The 22,795-nt window shown below is 45.3% G+C and overlaps 1 protein-coding gene across 3 annotated transcripts in view; it reads left to right on the forward strand.

Annotated features, from left to right (window-relative positions):
- Snd1 (staphylococcal nuclease and tudor domain containing 1) overlaps positions 1 to 22,795 on the forward strand; it is a 399,105-nt gene that overhangs the window by 302,219 nt on the left and 74,091 nt on the right. For all 3 annotated transcript variants that reach the window (NM_022694.2, XM_087659177.1, XM_087659178.1), the window contains 1 exon segment: positions 3,519 to 3,628. In NM_022694.2, coding sequence (NP_073185.2) covers positions 3,519 to 3,628 — 110 coding nt within the window.

Raw genomic sequence — 22,795 nt, forward strand, 5'->3', positions numbered from 1 at the left:
AAACAGTGAACTTTACCTTTCAGCATCTAGGCCTTAATGTTTGTCTGAGCTGGAGGGAGTGTACATGGCTTCCCAGCCTCTTCCAGATCTGAAAAGTGTAACTCTCACATCATCCCGCCAGCGCATCATGGGAAAGAAAAATGCTCAAGAATGCTTAGGGATTTTTTAGGTATGGCATTTTTTCAGGTTACAATATTTTTATTTCTTGAGTAGTTTCTTGGGGGTCACTTATTCTATACCTGTGACACTGGACAGGCTCGGCTGAGTCAGCACAGCCTTATCATCAGGCAATACCACTCCACCTTGTCATCAGGAAAAGCAGCATTTAGTGGTGATTTGCAGTATCCAGAACTACACACACTGACCAGAGAGAGTGTCTGTACTCACTGCCTGTCTCCAGTCTGAGGCAGTCCAGAGCTTGCAGGTTCTCTGCTGCTACTGTCACCAGGTCCAGACCAACTGCTTCAGCCTCACTGGAAAGCAGCCTTTCCTGCTGTCGTCTCCTCCTCCTCCTCCTCCTCCCTCCCTCCCTCCCTCCCTCCCTCCCTCCCTCCGTTTTTATGGGTGGGAAGGCAGCACAGTTTCCCAACTGTTTGAGGCTGCTGTGCTCCATGAACCCTGGACAGAGGGATACATTCCACTCCCTGTTCCATGTGCTCGCCTGATTGCTGCAGCTCCAGGTACTTCCTTTCTGACTCTTGTAGGTTAAAATTGGCAGTGTCCCATTTGTCACCAAATGAATACTCCTTGTTTCTTTATCACTTTGGACATAAAAGCAAGTCTGGAATTCATAAACCCCTGGATTGAGATGTTCTGAGGCCATGAGGGTCTGCCCCCCTTCCAGCCTTGTCTTTGCATCTCAGTGTCAGTGCTTGTCAAGCTGTGTGTTGACACCTACTCAAGTCCTCAACCCAGTACCAAAGCCATCTTAGTTGTTGTCTTCAGTGAACCTACAGTACAATAGACTCATTCCATGACACTAATCAAAATTAACCAGTTTGTAGAAAATTAGTTATACGTAAGTATATATGCTTATATGCAAATACACATGTAGAGCTGCTGAGATGGGTAACGGTACCTGACAAGCCTGACAGGTACACCAAGCCTGACAACCCGAATTGAGAGAGCCGATTCCTTAAAGTTGTCCACATTGACTTATCTGTGTACACATGCATGCATGCCTGCATGCACATACTCATGTACCACAACATGAATGCATATTCAAAGGACAGTATATGTAGAAGTCTCTTCTATTATCATATAGGTCCCAGAGGTTGAACTCAGGTTGTCAGACTTGGTAGCGAGTGCCTTCTCTGAACTCTCTCTGGCCTTTATCTGCGGTTATCATCTCATAAGAGTCTCCATGTCTACCTCTGCCTGCCCGCGAACCTCCTTCTCACAGGTTCTTCTCCTGTCTGCTCCCTGTTTGGTATCCCATGGAGGGTTCACTTATTCCCTGGCAAGGGGTTTCTTAAAGGAAATGAGCTCAAGAGAGATCTCATCCTTCCTTTGCCCATGTTTTCTAGGCATTGGCGTGAATGTTTCATGGCCCATTAGAGTGGTAGGAAGCACCCTGATTAGGCTTTTTCTACATAAGCTGAAGCCTGGAGAAGCAACTGCATAGCACTTTCCTTTCTGTCCACAGAGAATGGATGGATGTGTTTCATAGGTCCAAAGGGGAAACCTTCTGACGCAACTCTGCTTGATTTGCCTAGCTACCTGTGCCCACCGAGCTGTCAGGGTTCCTCAGCTTGATCAAATGGTGTCTGGATCTCATAGGGTTTCTGAGCTCCTAGCAGCTTGACATGCTTCTTGCTATTTTAGAATTCAAAAAAAAGTGGCAAGGGCTAAAGCTAGTAATTCACTATTGAGAATCTGAGACCTGGGGTTTCCTTCTAGAAAAAGCAATCCTTGTATATAGCAGCCCACCTCACCCCATTCTGCCATGAGGCTTGGAAGAGATCAGAAACTTGTTTTTTGCATTATTCTTGTCTCTGCAGCAATGCTTTATCTATGGGTATGTGGCAAAATAGTTCAACAAAATCGTTTATTTTTCTCCCTGGCAATTCTCCTCTTGCTTAGTTTGCAGATCTAAAATGAAAAGTGTTTTTGGCTATTGATGTTGTGAAAAACATGGGCTATCTTTCATTTCATTTCTCTGTAGCCTCATCAGGGTTCTCTCCCTTCAGGGTTATTCTCAGGTCCTTGGCCTCTGAAGTTCTTGCTTTTAGAAAATGGAGTTCTACTTCTCTGGTAGACACAGTGTAGGGAAAGCAGCCCTCTTGATCTTCCAGCTATATGACTTGGGTAGGGCCTTTGGCTGTCCCGTCTTTGCAGCCAGAGCTGCCCACTGCAGTCATTCTTTTGCTGCTGTATCCCACCACCACCACCTACAGCTTCATTTTGTGTAATCTGTTCCACTGGAGGCCTAGAGACCCAGAGGGTGAGAACCAAACACGGGACCTATTCCTTTTCTTTACTCGTAAGAATGTAGACCCCCTCTCCTGTTGGTTATGAGATGTCTATTCCCCAGAGTATTATAGAGCCAGGGACCAACAGAAGTCAGAAACCAGGACACAGATTTTCACCACTTTTGTTCTCTGGAATTGTCATTTCTTTATTTTCCCAACTGTCTCTAGCTGGGTCACATTCCTTCATAATTACCGTTGCAGTCCGCATTACTTTGAAATATATATTCTTATCCAGACATTAAAAAATAGCATACTTTATGCTTTATCATATATGATCACTATTAGTAATAAATGTATCTTCAGAATAGTGATTGAATCGAAGAGAGAAAGTACCATCATTGAAAACAAACAAAAGAGGTTTCTGTGCTCATAGATCTTAATAGGCTTGCTGTGGGGGTCATAGAAAATTTTGAGATTTTCAGCATGAGAATTGCTAAGACCGATAATGATGGTAATGAAGAAGATGGTGATAGCTGAAGTAGCCAGCACTGTTCTAATATCTTCCCAACATAATCTCTTCTGGGCTAAGAAGTAGATGTATTATATGACTTCTATAAACAAGGACTGGAGCCTTTGTTGAGTAGTTTAGCCAAGGCCGTGAAGACAATAAATGGTAGAATAATAGGCTGGGAAGCCACTGTGTCTGGCTTTAGCCGCCTACTATTCAGTCAGGTTTCTGTGTTGTTCTGCCTCCTATTCTGAATGAGAGCTGATGGAACTAGCATGCAAAGCACAGCCTAAGGACAGAGGGGGTGTTGATTGGAAAAGGAAAGTGACACTGAATTAACACTTGGGATCCTGGCAGAAAGTCAGATAGTAAGGAGGAAGTGTCTAGGAGCTGGCTGCATTTGTTCTCCAGCACACTGCTGGGCTGGCAGTGTCATTTAGGTGAGGAAAGCCAATTATATAAGCACTGGCTAAAGCCTGGGGCTGAGGGGCTAAAAGGACCAGGGGGAGCAGAGTAAGGCCTCCTCCCAGGTTGAGAGCGGTGGTATGGGCAGTGTTTCTGCACACTTTCTCACACATGTTCCTTTTCTCCTCATACAGGCATTGAATGTCCCAGAGGAGCACGAAATCTCCCAGGCTTGGTGCAGGAAGGAGAGCCATTCAGTGAGGAAGCCACACTTTTCACCAAGGAACTAGTGCTGCAGCGAGAGGTAGGGCATTTTCATGTAGCTTCTTGTGCAGGAGGGGTACACAGTCCTTCTCCCTGGATCTCATAATTTCCTGCCATGTCAAAGATAAAGTTGGTCGCCCTTTCCATTGGCCAGCCCTGCCATCCAGGAGCCGTTTCTACGTCAGCCCACATCTTATCTCCTTGAGCCCTGCATCACTGGTCAGCCACCCCCAAATTGTCCCTTCTCACTGTTAACCTGGCACATGAGGCCAGCCCAGCCAGGATCCCGATGCAGAGGGCTTAAGCATTGCGGCCCTCCTCCTTGGTGAATTAGCCTGAGCAGCCTGCCTCTAGCTGGATTTAGAAGCTTGACTAACCCTGTCAGGGGCCAATTTTCTTTGAACATTTATTTGTATCTTTGAGTAATTGCATTTTCTGTAGCGGGTTTTCTGACTTAATTTAATTGTATTTCTGTATCTGCCTGTTGGGCTGACTCTTGCAGGCAGGAATGAGGCTTTCTGCTGCTATGGTGCCCTTCTACCACTAATTTTACTCGAGCCTTCATCAACAGATCTATCTTCCTTCTAGGAGTATGCCATCCATTCATCCTGCTCAGTGAGCACAGGGAAGAGCAGTGGGAAGTGTGCCTCACTGCCTGCCTTTGTCCCTCCTCCCTCCTTCCTCCTCCTTCCTTCCTCCTTCCTCCTCCCTTCCTCTTGTCACCAGCTCTGCACTTAGACAGTGCGCGTGAAGCCGCACATATGTGTGTCCACAAGCTTTCTCTCAGGGCTCACTTGAGATCCTGGAGAGCAGATGGAAGGGCTTCAAGACATTCAGTGTGGACATACTTGGGTAGAAACATCAGCATCTCATTTCCTTTTCCCATCAGCCATTACTTTAACACTGGGCACTATGGAAGAACATGTCATCCCTAGAGGCCCTGAGACACCACCTTTTCAACTCAGCAGTACTCTTGCTATCTGTGGCCACCACTTTGGGATTTCCCTAACACTGGCCTTCTGGTTTTAGTAGAAGAAATTAATTTGGCCAAACAAATCCTGAATCCTCTATTCAGAAGAGGTATTTGTTCCACATCCCAAATACCAACCAGTTACCTGGATAAGCTGCTTCTGCTTTGCTGGCCATCAGTGGCTGGGGCGTGTAGCACTTAATCATCTAGTTCACTTTACATTGTTCTCTGTTCTCTCTGTTAAGATGCACTTCTCCTTGAAAAGTAGAAGCTCTTGATAGAGACATGCTTACTGCCTCTACATACATGCATACATCTTGTAACCACACGGTATAGCTTGAATTTTTCAATTAAAGATAGCAATATCCGCCCCTACCCTCCACTAACATTTGAATGCTGCAAACACTCTGTTGTCTAGCAACACTTGAAGATTAGCTGGGAGGGGCCTTCTGACTTTTTGGAGCTTTCAGTCTTGTCCTTCACAGGAATTGGGAAAGCAGGCAAGCACGCTCTAGTTTGTGACCTGAAGGCACCAGAGAGGAAGTAGCAGAAAATCTTTTTCTTTCTCTCTTTTCTTTTCTTTTTTTTTTTTTTTTTTAATTTATTTTTTGGTTTGTTTTGAGATAGGGTCTCATTATGTAACCCAGGCTGTCCTGGAATTTACTATATAGACCAGGCTAGCCTTGAAAGAGATTGCTTGCCCCTGCCTCCCAAGTGCTAGGATTAAAGGTGTATGCCACTAGCCGGTCAAGGCAGCAGATTCTTTGCTGGTTTCTTATGCTTACATAGGGAGGAAACCTTAAAACACTTGAGCCGTTGAACTGTCTATATCACACTCTCACCTGACTCCTCATTTTCACCAACATTTCCTAAAGTAGTGGTTCTCAACCTTCCCAATGCTGTGACCCTTTAATACAGGTTCTCATGTTGTGAGGACTCCCAACCATAAAATTATTTTCAATGCTACTTCAAAACTGTAATTTTGCTACTGTTAAGAATCCTATGGTCTGGGCTGGAGAGATAGCTCAGCAGTTAAGTTAAGAGCACCCGACTGCTCTTCCAGAGGTCCTGAATTCAATTCCCAGCAACCACATGGTGGCTCACAACCATCTGTAAAGAGATCCGATGCCCTCTTCTGGTGTCTGAAGACAGCAAGTATACTCACATATAATAAATAAATAAATCTTTAAAAAAAAGAATCCTATGGTCTTAGATGACCCTCAGACCACAAGTTGAGAACTGCTGTCTGGTAGTGACATTCTCTTTCCTTTTCAACTCTTGTTTCCTCTACTACTTTCCTGCCCAGCCGTGTTTCTGTCCCCGGGTGACAGCTATAATGGCCTGTTTTCTGTGCCTTGCTGTTTTACTGTGTGTTTAACACTTCCTGGTGGGAAGGCAGCATCTCTTTCTCCACTTTCTCTGACGCCTCTTCCACATGAGTCTGCAGAGCCTTAGTCCAATCCAAAGTTGACATTTGTCTGTCACTGCAGTGGCCCGGTCTTCACAGCCCTTGGCTTAGGGTCTGTCTGTAATGAACATGCTGCACCATCACAGCAGCTGATATGATCACTTGGTCAAACTGTTTTTTTTTTTTTTTTTTTTTTTTTTTTTTTTTTTTTTTTTTTTTTTTTTCGGAGCTGGGGACCGAACCCAGGGCCTTGCGCTTCCTAGGTAAGCGCTCTACCACTGAGCTAAATCCCCAGCCCCGGTCAAACTGTTTTGAAAGGTCATTATCCAGAGGACATAGGAGTACTGCCTAAACCGCAGATAATTTAAGATTTTGACTAAAGGAACCAGCTGTAACCAGCTCTCCTGAGCATTTCCCCTCATAGAATAGATGAAAACTGTTTTCCTAATGGTGAGACAGTCAAAGGAGGCTTTCATTTAGCAAGAGTGTTGTTTATTTACTATTCCTACTCCATGAGGCTTTACAGAGAACACAGCTCTTGCCTTCCCACTCCTCCACAGAGGTAAGGGAGGGAGGGAAGTCGCGTGTGCTGGTGCCCTTGCTTGTTGAAAAGAGGATGATGGGATGACTGTATGGGCAGAGCCCCGGCCATGTGTGACTCGGCCTTGTGGCCCTACAGGAGCCATGCTGCTGCTTGGATAGCTGCAGTAGACCTTGGTTTTATGCTTGTTCTTCTGCCTTTGATAATCAAGCACAACTGGGTATTTTGAAGATCTGACTGTCCTTGTCTCTGCCCCATCTTCCCTTTTAAGTTATTAAACCTTTGTTCACATCATTTCACTTGGGCCCAGGATTTCTCTACCTTGGCCTGCTTTCCCCCAGATACTATAAATCTGTATTACTCAGGGGAAAGAAATAGTTCACATTTCAAAGTTTTCACTGGATCCCCGTAAGAGGAAGCACAGCATGACCAGAGAAGGATCTAGACACTGAGGAAATACCATGGTCACTGTTACTAGAAGTCAAGAAAGAGATGGGAGCTGGCTCTCAGGATGCTGACACTGATAAATACTCCTTATTTTCCTGGCTTTGGATAAGCAGGGCACAAATACCTGTCTCTGCTCTGCTTTGAGTGAGTAGGAAACTGCTTGCCTTTCCATCCCCTTCCTATGTAGGGGCAGTCCTGCAAGGGTCGATGAGGCGTCTCTCTGCATGCTTCCCTTATACATAGTACTACTGTCTTTATCACAGAACTACTGACATTTGCAGCCACCGCTCAGTTCCATTTTCCTAAGTGGCTCTCTTGGCCTTCTCATCACACCACTTCTTTTTCCTGTCTGCTACCTGGTGTTTCTCCTTAGCCACTGATTGATTCTTTTTGGCTTGGTTCTCTTGGATCTAGTAATTCTGGTCCTGGGCAGTGGTCTGTCTGGCATGCAGGAGGTATTGCCAGCCCCAAGGCAGGAAGGGCCCGAAGTCAAATACCAGGTTATTACCTGATTCTGATCTGATGCTCAGAGCAGCCAAGGACCTTCAGAGGATTTAAATTCTTACCTTTACTCAAAGGAAGTCCAAAGCATTCAACATCTCTTTCCAGCCTGACCAAAATGTGCGTGCTAGAGCCATGCAAATCTGGCCCTCTGCCAGTTGTTTACAAATAAAGTTTTGTTGAAACATAGACATGGTGATTCTTTGTACATTGTCTTTAACTGCTTTTACACCATTAGTCTGTGATGGAATTGAGTAAGGATGTCAGAAATTGGATGGGCTCCAAACAAGTTTGCTTGTAATCCCTTATAGTACAGACTATGCAAAATTGGGTTAAATGGCTCATCGTAGCCATGTGGAGCCTCAAAAAGTCTCTGACCTTGAGGTGCTGGGTTGCTTATGAGCCATGCAGCATAGAATTGTTTTATGTGAACTGTAAGTGCTGTGTCGAATTGGCTAGCATGTGTGACACATTTTATCCTCCCCCCCACTCCCACCATGCACTTGCCTTTTTTAAAGCAACTCCCTGCTATACTGCCAAGGACAGGAAGATCGGGTGTAATTTCCCAGGCAGGGAATTGCACTTGTTGCTAGCATCTTCCCAGAAATAGTGATGGGAGATAGCACTAGCTAATGGGTAGATAACTGGCTTAAAAGTGCAAACTCCTGGTCTTCACACTCCAGTTATCATGCAGCCTGAGAATGTGTTTTGAGGTTTTTTTTTTTTTTTTTTTTTTTTTTTTTTCTGGCCTTGCCTTGGTATTTCTGTCTAAATGATTGATCTAGCAATCCAGCCATCCAAGAGCCCTCTGAGGCCTTTGTCATGAACACAAGTCATTTGTGCTCTTTTGACATCGTCTTCCAGAAGGCCAGCTAGCCAGGATACACTCACCTACCCACCGCTACATCCTGGCACTCCAGGTGTTGCGGTGTTGGAGAAACCTGAACTTACAAAGAAGGAGCTATGGGTATTTGAAAAGCTGGTGTCACGGTTTACGTGAAACAGTTCTGCAGTGTAGCTCAGGCAGATTTGCAGCTCACACTTCCATGGATGCGTCAGGTATGGCTTTGGAGGAAGAAGAGTCTACAGGGCCTTGGTAATCATTCCCAGTGTGTTTTATCTCCTTTATCCTCTTTAAGCCTTCAAAGTTGTTCCTTGATGGTGCCTGGATAGCGACACCCCCATGCTGGACAGCTCCAGCTGAAAACTCAGGCTCTGCCCTGACCTACTTCCCTCTTGCTGCTGGCATCAGAAGGGAAGATTTCCCCTGGGGAACCCACTCTGCAGCTTCAGTAACCCTGGCACGGCCCTAGTTTTCCTCTGACCCCTAGCCACCCCCTAGATTTTTTTCAAAGACAAAGCTATAAAATATTATAAGCAACTGTTGCAGCTGAGGAAAAAAATGCCAGTTTGAGGGAGCATGGCCCCATCCTGAATCCTAGTCTATCTAAGGAGGAATGTAATATACATAGGGAAGACAGCTTAGCATGGAAAGAAAAATGGGCCCATCTCCTTCATTTAGGTTTCATGTTGTCGTGCCTCATGTGAAAGGGAGGTGAAGGTTGACCTCACAGTCTTTTCTGTACCCTCTGGCTCCGCCCCGTTCCATCTGTTCGTGTAGCCTACTTCCTGCCAAGGAGAGTCATTGGAGGAGAAGGTAGCACACAGTGCGGAGGATGGTTCCGTCCTGGGAAGTCCAAGAATGTGCAGTTCACCTGGCCTCAATGGCTCCAGTGGAACCTGCTCTCCCACACTCGCTGTTTGTCATTGCCCACTAGGAACCCTCACTGAGCCACTAATAATTGCCTGCTAGAAAAATAAACAGGCTGCTCGGTGTGTTTCCTTTTCTTGTTGTTCGTTTTGTTTGTTTGTTTTGTGCAGAAGTCACTTTATTTTAGGCTGTCCTAGCCACCATCCAAGAGAGAGTGGGATGTATGTGCAGCCTTTTTAAAGTGCTCTCTTCCCCTACAGGTGCTTAAGAACTTTTGGTTGGAGGAGACAGTATAGTACCCATCAGTGATGCTTTCCAGAGTTTGTTGTTGAGTTCACTGTTGCTTTCATCTAAAGGGGCTCAGGAAAAGGACCTTAGGTTCATAGTGTTTGCTAAAATTGGAGGGTTTTGTGTAATCTTTATATGTCACAACAAACAAATGCATGCAAAGCTACTCTCCCAGGCTCACAGTCCCAGAAACTCAGTTCCACCTGCTCCTCCCCACTGGTGTTACAGCAGATACTAAAGTAGAAATACCTCACTGCTCCTCAAACATTGCTCATTCTCCTATTAGAAAGGGACCACGGTTTAACCTTTACTTTATCTTTTTTTTTTTTCCAACTCCAGAGTGTCTAGAAGTAAAAGATTTTCCTAAAGGTTTACCATTGACACTGTTCATGAAACATTCCATTCTGATTCTGTTCTTGGGCGTGAGGGATTTGCTGTGGTCCTGCCTCCCTGGGTATTTTCTCTGTTCATTTGTGGTTCTTCCATCGTTTGACCATCTGACTGCTTGCTTCGTGTTCTGTTTTAACTTTTCTGGACCTTGTTTTCTGTGCAGCCACATCCTTCCATTTGGTAATGTATACGCACATTCCTGTGTCTGTAGTCTTTCTCTTAGGAGGCACGTCTGACTCTGGTATGCATCTATTTAAGCAGACGTGGTGCCCTTGCTTCTGGATAAAGTGTCATCTCTAATTTATACATCTCCTGAGCCACTTCTCCAACCTCGAATCTCACCCCTTCCTCATATCTGCCTGTGTCAGAACAAACCTACGATGCTCATAGCTCCCCTCTGTATCAGTACACAAGAGATGTTCACTTTTGTAAAGGAAAGTGATTTATTTCACCACTTAGGGTGAAGAAGATCTGCTCTGTTATTTATGGTTCTCTGGAAAAGTTCTCAACATTCAGTGGGAGAGGAAGAAAGGCATTAGAGTTCTGAGACGGAATATGTGGCTTCTGACTGAGGAACTAACTTCCTATAAACTTGGCCGTGTACTTACTACAGACTGTCCTCTCTTGAGTTTCCCTATGTACTAACCAAGATGCTTAGACAAACCTAAACAATGGTGTGACGTTGTAGAAAGGCTTTCATTGCTTTAAATTTTTTTCACTGGCCTAAAAGAAGCCACCAGTGTCTCCTTGGTTTCTAACACAGTTTCCTGTCTCCTTCCTTTGTATGTCTGTCCTCTACTCTTGCTGATTAGCCCAAGGGATCATTTTGAAATTTAGGCCCCCATAAGTTCCTGTTCCAAGATTGGTTGTAAGCACTGTGTGAGCATCGGACTGTCATCAGACTCTTCACTCCTGAGCCTCCAGCTCTTCCCCGGTACTTGTTAATGCCCTGGGGACAGAGACCTCAAACCCCATCGATGCCTATAAGTGAAGATAGCATCGTAAGATGGCAGAAAGCCAGGCGTGGGGGTGCACAGCTTCAGTTGGAGCACTGAGGAGACAGCGGCGAGGGGACTTTGAGTTTAAAGCCAGCCTACATGACACAGTGAGACCTTGTAGAGTTGGGGGTTACGACAAAAGTTTTAAATGCACACTGCTGTCACGATGCTCTTTTTTTTTTTTCTCCTTCTCGCAGCCTGCTGGGTCCCCCTGTCAGTTTTAAGTCATAGGGCAGCTTCCAGTGGCCTTCCTCAGCAAGCTTAGCTGTTTGCTGGCTCCAGTAGAGTTCCTTTCTGCAGAGCTGCTGGCTCAGCTCTGCTGTTCTTCTACTGAGAACTTTCATAGTCAGTCAAGCATAGAATTACCATCCATTCTTCTGAAATAGTTGCTGGGGCTAATTTGTCATTGGCTTGGCCATGTTCCTATTACCTGCGTGTCATAGGGGCTATCTAGTGTAGGTTTGATAGGCCTCAGTGCCCTCCAGAAATAGTATCCACATCTGTCACTGCTGCTGGCAGTGAGGGTGGGACAGGCATGGCATAGAACAGAAGAGATGTGGCCTCTCTGAGCTATGGAGGAGGGTCTCAGGGGTGTGATTCTGTCCCAGAAAGAAAATCCTATTCAGCAGAAGTATTGTACCTTTCCCTTAGGAGCTCGTCTCCACTGTTGCAAACTCTTCTTTGAGAGGCATTTGTATTTTTCTCTGCCAGGTCAGCTTGTTTTTTTTTTTTTTTTTTTTTGTACTGTTGTTCCATCAAAAATTAAGTAAGAAATATAGTGCTTGGTTGGACTTGAAATTGTACTTTCCTCCCCCAAGTAGCAGCAGCAGCACCCTTGGCAACGCCAAGAGGATCCTGGCACGGTGTTCTCCTCCCTTCATCTTTGGTCCTGACCCAGATCAGTCCCAGAGTAAAGATGGAAAGACTCAAACATGATTTCTCCTCACATCTCTTCTCTACCAATATGACCCACACAGTTCATTTGAACATCATTTAAAGTGAGGCCTGAAGCAAGGCTAGTGAGCTTGTTGGCTCTGAGAGCATCATTGCTGACACAGGATGCTGAAAACTCTTCACACAGACACACTAGGCGCAGCCTCTGCCCCTCACCAGATTCAATGCTCTCTGTTCTGACAGGACATGTTCTCTACAAGCAGCCCCATGGGAGAGCGCTGTTGAAGAGCATGTTCATCTTCTAGGCTACCAGGGCTTGTGGCCCAGAACAAATGGAAAAGTGTCATCAAAAGGAAAATAAAGGTTTCAACTAGGGGAGCTGGGTGCCGTTTTTTTTTAATTGAGGTATAGTAGATGCTCCTGAAATAGAGTTCTGGCTTCTCTTTCCTCTTTAGTTATAAATGAAGACTTGAAAGAAAATAGCTAAGAGTTTTTGTTTCTCAGGCAAAGCACGTTACTCAGAACTCTTTACCTTCCCTGCTAAACCCTTGTTTGGAAAATAATTCTTCATTTCTCTATCTTCAGTTAGGCAGATATTTCTCTTAAAACTAAAGATGACCTCATACAGACCTGCCCCCAACTTATCAGAAGTTTCATGCAGGACCCCAACACTTCACCTACACCTACAGCAGCCAGTCATGTTGGCGTGTTTAGAGTCTTTTCAGCCCTCTTTGTCCCAAACATTCTAAACCACACCCACTGCCTGAATCTCCCCCAGCTCTCGTTATTGCATAATTCAGTTGGTACCTTTTTAGCACACAGCTCATACTATGTAATAGCAAGGCTGCCTGAACCGCCAGCAGAGGACAAGCAGATTGTCGGCTGCGCTTGCTCTCCAGGTAGCACTAACATTCTGTTCCACGTGTGACTCCCCCCAAGGACACTAGCGTGACTGTTCTGGTGGATGAGCTGACCTTAATTCTGTCTTCTTTTCCCCCACTCCCTGAGCTGTTACCAAGGACTAGGGCGCCTCTGTGCTCTAAACATGACTCTGCTGATGAACTTCTCACTTGCTACTCCACCCGGGACAGTTTCTGGTCAGCTGAACTTAAATGGATTTTGAGAATGAAAGTGACCAATGGTCTGTTATGAAATAAGATTCTGAGCAAGACTGAGAATTAATGGCAGAGATACCCTGAACCTGTCCCAGACAACAGGGTTTCACAGTCACAGGGGACAGCTTGTTCTCCAACTTACCCTCACTCACTACACTTTAAGGACATCTTTTGTTTCTTTCTTAGTCACTGAACAAAAACTTTTTTAACATGTGAAAAGTCATACCTGGGTCCTCATTTTCATTTCCTATCTCACCTCTAAACCAAGGCAGCCTCACTATGTACTACAGTGTTTCTAGTGTTGTGCAGTATGGCAAACCTGCTCCATTAAGTTACCGTAGTTGTATAAAGAATATCTCTCTATGTAAAGTTACTGTGAAAATGAGATGTCTATGGAAATGTTCAATACGGGACCTAGTGAACAGTGCACAGTCCATGAACAACACTTTACGCAGTATTTCACCAGGGACACTGTTTCTCTATTGGTTTTGCTAGTGTGGGATTCAGACTCCAGTGTGGATAAAACAGGATTGATATAGGCTCATGTGTTATGATCAGTATTCTTGTTAAAATCAACAAATTCATGTTTAGTTCACTGCCTCACTCCTAAACCTGTCTAAGTCAGTGTCAACCGTGTAAACCTACTCTTCCAACCCTCTTCCAGTCTTAGACCATGGCGGACAACGCTCGTCAGTCATGGCATGCTTTGACCTAGGGCTCTGATACTTTTCAGGTTCTTCAAAGCTACTACCAGTTGAGCTGAGCATGGTGACATTTATCTCTAACCTCAGCACTTGGTAGGCATAGCTCTTAAGTTAGAGACCAGCATGGTTTGTTCAGACTTCAAGGGGCTAAGACGCTATCTCTGAAGGAAAAAAAAAATTATTTTTTTTTAAAGCTTCTATCAATTGGATGGATTTGGCACTTGGATGGAAACCCATTTGCCCAAGTTCTCTTGGTCTAAGTTCCCAAACAAGCCTTTAAATATCTTTGGGCATCAACCAGTCTTTTTTCTAAGCATGATAAGACATTTTGCCTTTGGTTCTTCGTCCCATACATCAAAACTATTTCCTTCTAAGCAGTGCCACTTTCACTGACAAAGCAAAGGTCTTCCCAAGAGTGTTAACCTTTGCAAGAAGGCTTTTCTAGATTTGACTATGAACTGATAAGGCCAACCATCACTACAGGAGAGGAGAGTCAGAAACTATAGGTATCTGGGAAATAAGTATCTTAACCGCCTAAACTACTGTAGAGGTTCCCTGCTTTCCTCTACTTAGGTAAGAATCCTGGCCTTGTGTGATCCGTAGAAATGGCCTAGACTTTGGTAGCCCAGGGCTCCTTGTTCTCAGACAGAGTACCCATGCTTTCGTTTTGGCCCCATCCTTTCATCCACAGTCACAGCAGTCTAAGATCACCATATGTTTGTCCTTGAAGTGTGTTCAATTGGAAGACTTGGAAACTAGCAAAGTGCCAGCAGGAGCCCTAAAGAAAGATCTAGGTGTTAACCAGGACAGAAAGGGACAGGAAAAGAGCCTCAAGCAGCATTGTTTGGAGCCAACACTATAGAACAGACACCTATCACTGAAGCAGGAATAAAGACTAAACTGGAAGCCCCTTCCCTTCCCCGTGCCCTTTTTCTTTCCAGGTTAAGAGAGTGCTCTCCTTTTCTTTATTTCCGGTCTCATGATACCGGAGAATTCTTTTCAGTAGTAAAGGAAGAAGTTGGCTAGAGGTGGAAGATGTTGCAGCCACTCCCAATCCTTCCATCCCTCTGTAGAGGGCTACACCTGGCACTTCACTGTCCAGGTCTCCACAGCACGCACATATGGTACGAGGGTGCTGGTACCTCTCCAGCTCCGTCTAAAACATTGTCCTGAGGTTTGTGTGGCAGCACTGTAACCTTATATGAAGAAATGCAACAACAGTCCATTACCGCTGATTGGATATGGATTTTTGGTCTGGCCACCTGCCACTTGGTAATTTTAGAATAGGGTCACTTTCACAATAGGAGGATACCTTGTAGGAGAGGACTAGTTGGTTCTTTCTTATTGCCGTGCCCTTTCACAGCCATGCGCCCTATTTCTTGAGTGTATGACTAGTTCTCAGTCTGCCTGGCAGAGAGAGCCAGAGCTCTACCCTCAGCTTCCAGGGCTGCAGACGTGGCCATTTCCAAATGCCTGGGGTGCACTTAAGTACTTCCTCCTTCTAATCTCAGCACTTCCACTCTCAGCACATCAGCAGCTTTGTAACTTGCATTTAATTTTGCTCTGCATTTTGGCCTTTCAGGTATTTGTAGGGAGAAGGCAGGGATACTGGTGAACAAAGTTAGGCAGTAACGCCTGAGTCACAGTCTCTGGAGAACCATTTAAACCAGGTGCCAGAAGCATCCTGAGGCCTTCTGCTGGATTCTGTTTCATAGTGTATGTGTGGTGACTGCCTGCCCAGGTTTTACTATCTGCAAAATGGGGGTACTAGAACTCTGTTCTGACTTAAGAATGCCAAATGAGGGGAATGCTCAGACAAGATGAGGAGTTTACTGGGGAGACCTAGGCCCCAGGTGGTTCCTGAGAGTGTGTGTGCCTTAACAGGGAATACTGTTAAAGAGTTTTTTGGTTTGGGGTTTTGTTTTGTTTTGTTTTGTTTTTCTCATCAGCCACTCAACTATAGGGCCAACTGACAGAATAACAAAGCTGTGATCTGGAACTATGGATAATTCTATACTCTATTGGGTTAAACTTTATTTTTTTATTTATTTTTATTCCCTTTTCTCTGATACCAAATTTGTGATATGTTGGCTTTTCTACATGAGCAAGGTAATGTTTGACTCCTGCTAAGACACAATCTAATCCAAAAGGCTTACTAGCTCTCATAGTCTTCCTTGTAATTAACTTGTTGGATGAAGCTCCAAGCTAAAGATGAAAAGCAGACACTGAATATTTTGTCCGCCTGTTAAGCGTTGCTATGCCCATGAATCTAACACTGCTTTTTCCTACTGGTCTGGATAAGTCCATATTTGCATATCTGTCTTCTTCCCTGTCTAAGTCCTGGTCAGATTCCCTTCAGGATTAAGAAAAGACCTATAACATTTTAACCAAGACCCCTGATCTTTATGTCAATTCTTTCAACCTGGAGCCATGATGCTTGTTCTTGTTGAGTATAAGTTTCACATTTCTGCCACCTATTTATGTTTCCTTGACATGTGACCCAGAAATGGATTAATGAGATTGTCCTTGAAGCTGTGGATTCTTGCTTTTCCGTACAAAACTGTAGTCCGTGGCTGAGATTCCCCAGCTCAACACCACTAAAGTATGGCAACTTCAAAAACCCATGAGCCCTTAGGAGGCCTGTCATGTCTCAATGCACAGGCTTTTAGGCTTGCGTCAGAGGGACTTGTATGGTTTATGGAGCCATTGCCCTCCAGAAGCCCAGCGGCATGTAAAAAAATGAGGGCACTGAGAGGCTCCATGCGGCCCATGAAGGTATGAGGACAGAGATAGGGTAGTCATGACAGAGTTAAGGGCACCCAAGCATTCCCACCTGGGTGATTAGAAGGCCATGCCAGGAAAACAGCAGTTTCACATGCTCAGACTTAAATACTCTGACCTTCCTCTTTTCATTTCTTTACCTACCTCCTTGTGTTTTTGTAATTTGTACAGTATCGTTCAAGGGTGTTAAAGTGATCAATAGCAATTCACCTTTTCCCTTATTGATTAAAGTGATGGCAAGGAAAAATGGCAGGCAATACCAATTCATTTATCATAAGCTATCCATTTCCTACGGAGCCACCACTGACCTGTCCGCCTGTTGGGTTGCTGATGTGCAAGTGGTGTTACCTCTGTTTCAGGCTGCCTTAATGGAAATGAAGAAACCACTGTGATTGGGTCTTCTAATCAAAAGATAACACAAAAAGAAACGAGGGAGGGAGGGAGGGACAGAAAGAGAGAGGGAGGGAGGGAAGGAGGAGAGAGATTGAAGCTCACCACATATACTCTGCCATGAAAAACAGCTTGTCACCCCTTGTGAACACTGCTATGTCACTCAGCAGTAGCTCTCTCGTTTTTCCAAAGTGTATAGTGTTCTTTTACTGTCTGCTTTTCTACAGAATGTAAATCAAGTATGATGAATGAAAAGATCAAGACCTCTATGAATGACTCCAGCTTTGCTGAAGTAAACTACCATTCCTCTGTGGCTTTTCAGTACCAACTGGGCTCCTCTTTGGAGAACGTGAGGTGCCAGGGTTGGATCCAGGGAGGCTTAGGACATAAAGGAAGGGTTCCAATGGTTAAAGGGTTCTGCGCCCACCTAGGGATAAAACACAGAGGCAATTCTTATCCATCTCACTTAATCCTAGACATACGCATGGAAGGAGTGTGTGTAGGTTTGTATGCTGTTCCCCTTCCCTGGCCCCACCTTCTGTCACTTGGCAAGAGTGATAGAGCACGCATTTTAAATGTACCCTTTTACAACAAGTGCTCATGTTTAAACTTCACTGTTGCAAATAGCAGTCCACACAGGCAAAGACTGGCTTTTAATTCCAGGACTCTACAGAGGGAAGTCACACTGACTACAGAGCCAAGCTGACTAACCTAGCTGCTGCTTCTCTCGTTTAAACATGTGAAAACAGGAATGTTGTTGCTTCTTACCCAGAATCTCACCTTTCTGCCCTTCCGTCCGCGGCACGTTAGGTTCTCTGCTATCATTCAAAGGAAGCCGATTCTCCTTTGGTTGAGCTGTGGTGGAGAAGCAGTAATACTTGGGTTGCTTCCTGGAGGACAGCCCTGCTGAGGCACTTACCTGAGTATGTAGTTAGTGGCAGTCAGTGTGGTCCCAGGGCTGGCCGCTTGTTGCTGTCCGGGCTGCAGTCTTTCATGTTAGCCCAGCACTCAGCCTGGCTTCTCCAGAAGAACACTGCCATTATTATGCTGTCTGAGTACCTACTGGGTTGAGGTCACTATTTTTGATATCCCTCTTCCAGTAGGAAGATGTCACTGGAAACCCAGTGTGACTATGTCAGGTATGTCACGGGTGGTCTGCCAATGGTAGACGTGTAGAAGGCCGCCAGCTCTCTGTGAGGCTGGTGAATTACATGTGACACTGCCAGCAGGATGACTGTTCTTTCCCACAAACCATTAGTAAACTGTCCTGCATTGGGGTTGGGAGGGGGGCTGACAGTTCCATCATCCTCCTCAGCTTTGTTTGACAACTTTGCTCTTTAGGCCAGAGCTTTATAAATGGCTGGAGGTGATGAGAAGAAAAGAAATGAGGACTGTATTTCCATTTACTATGTTTTTCTCCTGAGCTGGAAAGTAACCCCCTTCTTTTGCATCATCTTGGCAGCACAGTACGAAGGTTCAAGGCTTGTATGGGTAGGAGTGCTAGAGGCTCAGCTCCTGCGTGGGCAGCAGACTCCCAACTGGACAATGTCTGCAGATGCATCAGCTAGTGGAGGGCACACGTCTTGTTCCACTGGGGCTTGAGTCACACCATCTTCTTCCTCCAGCCAAGGCAGCCTTACCCCTGCTAGGTCTGAATACAGAAAGCATCTCTGGTTTTTTAGAAACTCCATTTTTAGCAAAGGTGGAAGAAGGCAAAGCAAATCCAATACAGGAAGTTCAGTCTCTTATAGACATCCCATGTCAACAAACTAAAGCAGGACTTTCCCTTTGCTGGCTAGAAGATTTAGAATAGAAATCACATTTCTCCATAAAGCATTGAGTGCAGAAAAAATAGATAAATAGAAATAAGTATGATCCATTTGGTTGCAAAGACTTAAGCGTAGTTTATTGCTGCAGTAGACGATTTTGTGGCGAGAATGGCTGCAGGTGAGACAACTGAGGCCTGAAGTTAACCACTTGAACACACTCCCACAGGGAGTTAGGGGAGAGCACAAGTTTCTACACGGCATCACTTCCACAGTACCTCTGAGGCCGTACAAGAACTAACGTAAGAATGTGTCTACCGAGGAGTGGGTGGTGTGACTGAAGAGGTAAACAGGTGAATTTCCCTCGGATTGCGTTACTTTAGTGAGACAAGGACAGGGGCTTAGGGCACTGAGCAGTCATCCAGGCCCTAGTGTTTGTAGGAGGCTCTGCAGACGAGTGCAGAGCCGAGCACACAGATCAGAGTGCAAGCCAGGGGGAAAGACGGCAGGTACCAGGCCAAAATCTAAACTCAGACGCAGCCAACGGAAATAGCTTAATGGCTGAAGTTGGAGTCATTTACCTTGTGGGCAGGGCATTTTGTTTTATTTGGGTTTTTCTTTAAGAAACTGGGTAAAGTTCAACTTACATAGCTGAGATTGTCCCTGACACTGGTTTGACACAGCCCCATCCTTGTCCCCGTGTATCATATGTTCAGGGACCTGCTCCTTCTGTCCTCACAGAAGGCCTCTGGAGAGCTGTACCACATTGTCAGGGTCTGGAAGATTTTCACTCCATGCTGAGATCTCCCTTCCATCTTCTCAGTCTTCTTTTTGTCTTTAAAGTTGGGGAGGAACAAATCACATTTTCCAGCAATTTAACATTATTAGCTGATTTTCCCCCCTTTCTAAGCAGAGCTAAATGGAGCTAAACATATACACAAGGGCTATATTTAGACCTGATGGTGTGGTAGAGTAGAGAAGGCACAAACATAGAGGTTTATCTGCTACCTAGTAAACACAAGGAGGTGTCAGGGCTGGAGAATTCAATAGTAATAATAAGCATTTATATGGTGCGATGACAACTTTGATACAGGGCATAATTTTCTGGGGATTGCTATTAATTGTGACTCTGCCTGTGAGCGGCCCCCTGGTGAGGGGCTTGGAACACCATGCAGAGTTAAGCTATATTAAACATCAATTAAAATAGTGTAAAATAGCAGCCAGGCAAAATACGCAAAGGTCAGAGTAGCTGTGAGCATGTAGATAGGCACTGGGATGGATATGCGGGGTTAGGACCTAGGGTGCCTCCTGTCCTGGGGTATTTGTGTGGTCAGTTATTAGCTTCTTCAAGGGCCCAGGACCATTGGGTTTGCTGAAGAGTGAATTGTGGAACCCATTAGCTTTCCTAAGTTGAGTTCTTGCTCAGAGAAGTTTCAGAAACCACTGCTAGCCAGCAAAAAATGAGATAAGACAACCAGAGTCAAGTGATGCATTCTTTATCTGCGCTGTCCGGTATCATGGCCACTGGGCATATGCAGGTACTGAACTCAGGTGATACGAATGCTCACCCTCACCCTCACCCGAGAAACAAAGAAAGGTGTCAGTGGCTGAATCAAATCAGCCCTGGCTTTGCCTTTGCCCACCGTCTCCTGACAGAAGCTAATCACACCTACATCCTGTGGTTCCTTATTCTCCCAGGCAGAACTAGCCACAGAACTGTGGCTGAAAACCGCAGGTCTGCAAAGCTGTCACTGTGCCCATAGAGCACATCTGACTCATTTGCTATGTCTGACTGTGTTCCCCAGACACAGGGGTACAGGTCATCAGACAACTCTCCCAACATTGGCACCTTGGGCACCTGAGTTGCAATACCTTTTCCCATCGCTCTTTTGGCACTCGTTGAAAGTTAACGAATCCATTGATCAAGGTGATACTGTATAGAAATCAGAAATGCTTTAAAGTTTTAAAGTTCTGACTATTCCATTTACCAACTCTGACCTCCATGAGGTTTGTTCTTCTCCAGTGTCTTTATACATTTAGACAAAGAAGAAAAGAAATCCAGAAAAGGCCCTGTGAAGCCCTGTGTTTCTGCATGGTGTCCCTATTCAAGTGTCAACCTGCACTGAAAGCAGCCCTGGCCTCAGTGCTTCCCCCAAGAAGCTTCACCTGGTTTTCTTATCCCTGAAACACCCTTCCAAGTTGCTGTCCAGCACCCAAATCTCCTGAGGCAAGCTGGATGGCATTGTTGCGTGTGTTAGGTATGGTCCACATGTAACCCTCAAGAAAGTTTGAGAACAGCCAAATCCCCGATGATAACTTTGGGTCATTCTCAGGTGTGTCATTTTGGCTTAGGTCCGTGAAGCAAGAAGGGTATAAAAGTTGCCTTTGGAAGTCAGGTCTCGATGGTGACTCAGTGGCTGTTAGCCAGTCCCCTCCACCTAGCAGTAGAAAGTCACTGCTCCAGAGATTGTCCTCGGCCGCCCAGAGCCCCTGTGGAGCTGCCAACACTGCACAGCTCACAAAGGGCCCTGTAGCATCTCTAATTGAGGAGCTGGTGAGCGGCCGCCTTCAGTAGAGGTATTTTTAGCAACAGTGATACAGCCCCATCTTTTTGCAGGATGTTTTGTTTAGTTATTTCCTTAAATGAAATAAATAAGTAAAATTGAAGACTGTACTACTTATACCCCAGTGCCAACACCCAAGAAGTTATGCCGCACCCCCTCACCATAGCCTATGTAATTAATTCTCGCTAAGACCCAGGTGCTGAGGCACAGTATTAGTCAGAATATTAGAGAGCTATCACACACAGAGGCAGGAAAAGCTAGCAAGGAGAGGAGAAATACTGCAGTCTGGCCTATGTCTCGATGCTGAGGGCTCTGCAAGCATCGTGGGCAGCTGGGAACCACCCTCCTTTCAGGCTGTTCAGGTCTTTGATGTATCTGATGCATCAAGTGAGTGGGCTTCCACTCCTGAGCAGAAGGCGCCCTTGTGCTGCATGGGATTCCATCCTGTGGTTTGCTGGGACTTGGGGCTGAGGACATGGGGTTGCCGTGGGATGTTTGTTTGTTTGTTTGTTTGTTTGTTTGTTTGTTTGTTTGTTTTATGCTTTTATTTTCCTTGTCTTTGCCCTATCTGTGACTTGTCGTGCTGTCCTCTTTTAGTTTGGTTTGGTTTGGGCACCTGTGTTTGTTTCTTTGCATGAGGTTTTGGTTAGAGGATCTTCTCAGCACTTGCTTCAGACCCCGTGGCAGGATCCTGTACTGACCGTGGCAGTCATTCGTCACCCTGGCAACACATGTGGGCCAGGAAGGCATAGAAAAGCTACTAATTCTTGGACCTCCAGAGACTCTAGCTTCATCAACCACCAGGTTTCTTGGTTTGAGGCTTTTTTCCCAAGTCCCCCAGGTGCATTAGCTGATACCAAGGGAGAGCTTTGTTAATTTTGGTTGGTGTGATAATAGCATTGTGGTTATGTAAGGAAATGACCGAGTATTTTTAGAGATGCATACTGAAGTATGTAAAGCTGAAGTGGCATCGTGTCTAGGATACACTTTAAAATGCTGAAGCAAAGAAAGGCGGGGAGAGGGAGCGAGAGGATGAAGACGACTGGACCTCTATGATGGGTTTATGGAGAACTCATTACTATTCTACTCTCAGTGCTCCAGGTCTTTGTTTTCACAGAAGTTTTTGTAAATTAAAATATTTTTAAGATTTTTAACACACACTCCCAAAGAATTCCTATATGCAGCTAAGGTTAAGAATTACTGGAGATTAAATTCAGACCACCTCACCCTAGCTGATCAGACTTGACTTTGTTCATGACTATGGATTTCTATCAGCATACACTTGATCTCTCCAGCTCATAAACAGTGCACATCTGGGGACAGGACGGACAGACCAAACAGCCTGGTTCTGCCCCTAAATTAGAATTGAGGAGTAGACAGCTCTGTGTCTTAGGAGAGCTGCTGTGCCTTAGAGCTGACCCGCCTTACCCCTTGCCAATGCTGCTCCATCCTGAGAGCTTCCCTGGCCATGCCAGGGAAGTAAATGATGGTTGCACCTATGCTGTGATGCGTGGTAGAAGGTCCTCATTTCCTTAGAGTGCTTTACCCACTGGTGTCTGGCTACTTCTGGTGTGTCCTTAAATTTGTACCTACCCTCCATTCCCAGAAGTCCATATTCTCTTTCTTTCTCTGTCTGTCTCTCTTCTCACTCTGTGTGTGTATACGCATGAACCCCCTTGTGTCCTCAACATTGTCCCAATTCCCAAGTGCTATTTTGTTCTGGCTGCTTAGTAGGTGAG

Source organism: Rattus norvegicus, chromosome 4 (genome assembly GCF_021556685.1).
Source record: "Rattus norvegicus strain SHRSP/BbbUtx chromosome 4, alternate assembly SHRSP_T2T, whole genome shotgun sequence".
NCBI classification, from domain to species: domain Eukaryota; kingdom Metazoa; phylum Chordata; class Mammalia; order Rodentia; family Muridae; genus Rattus; species Rattus norvegicus.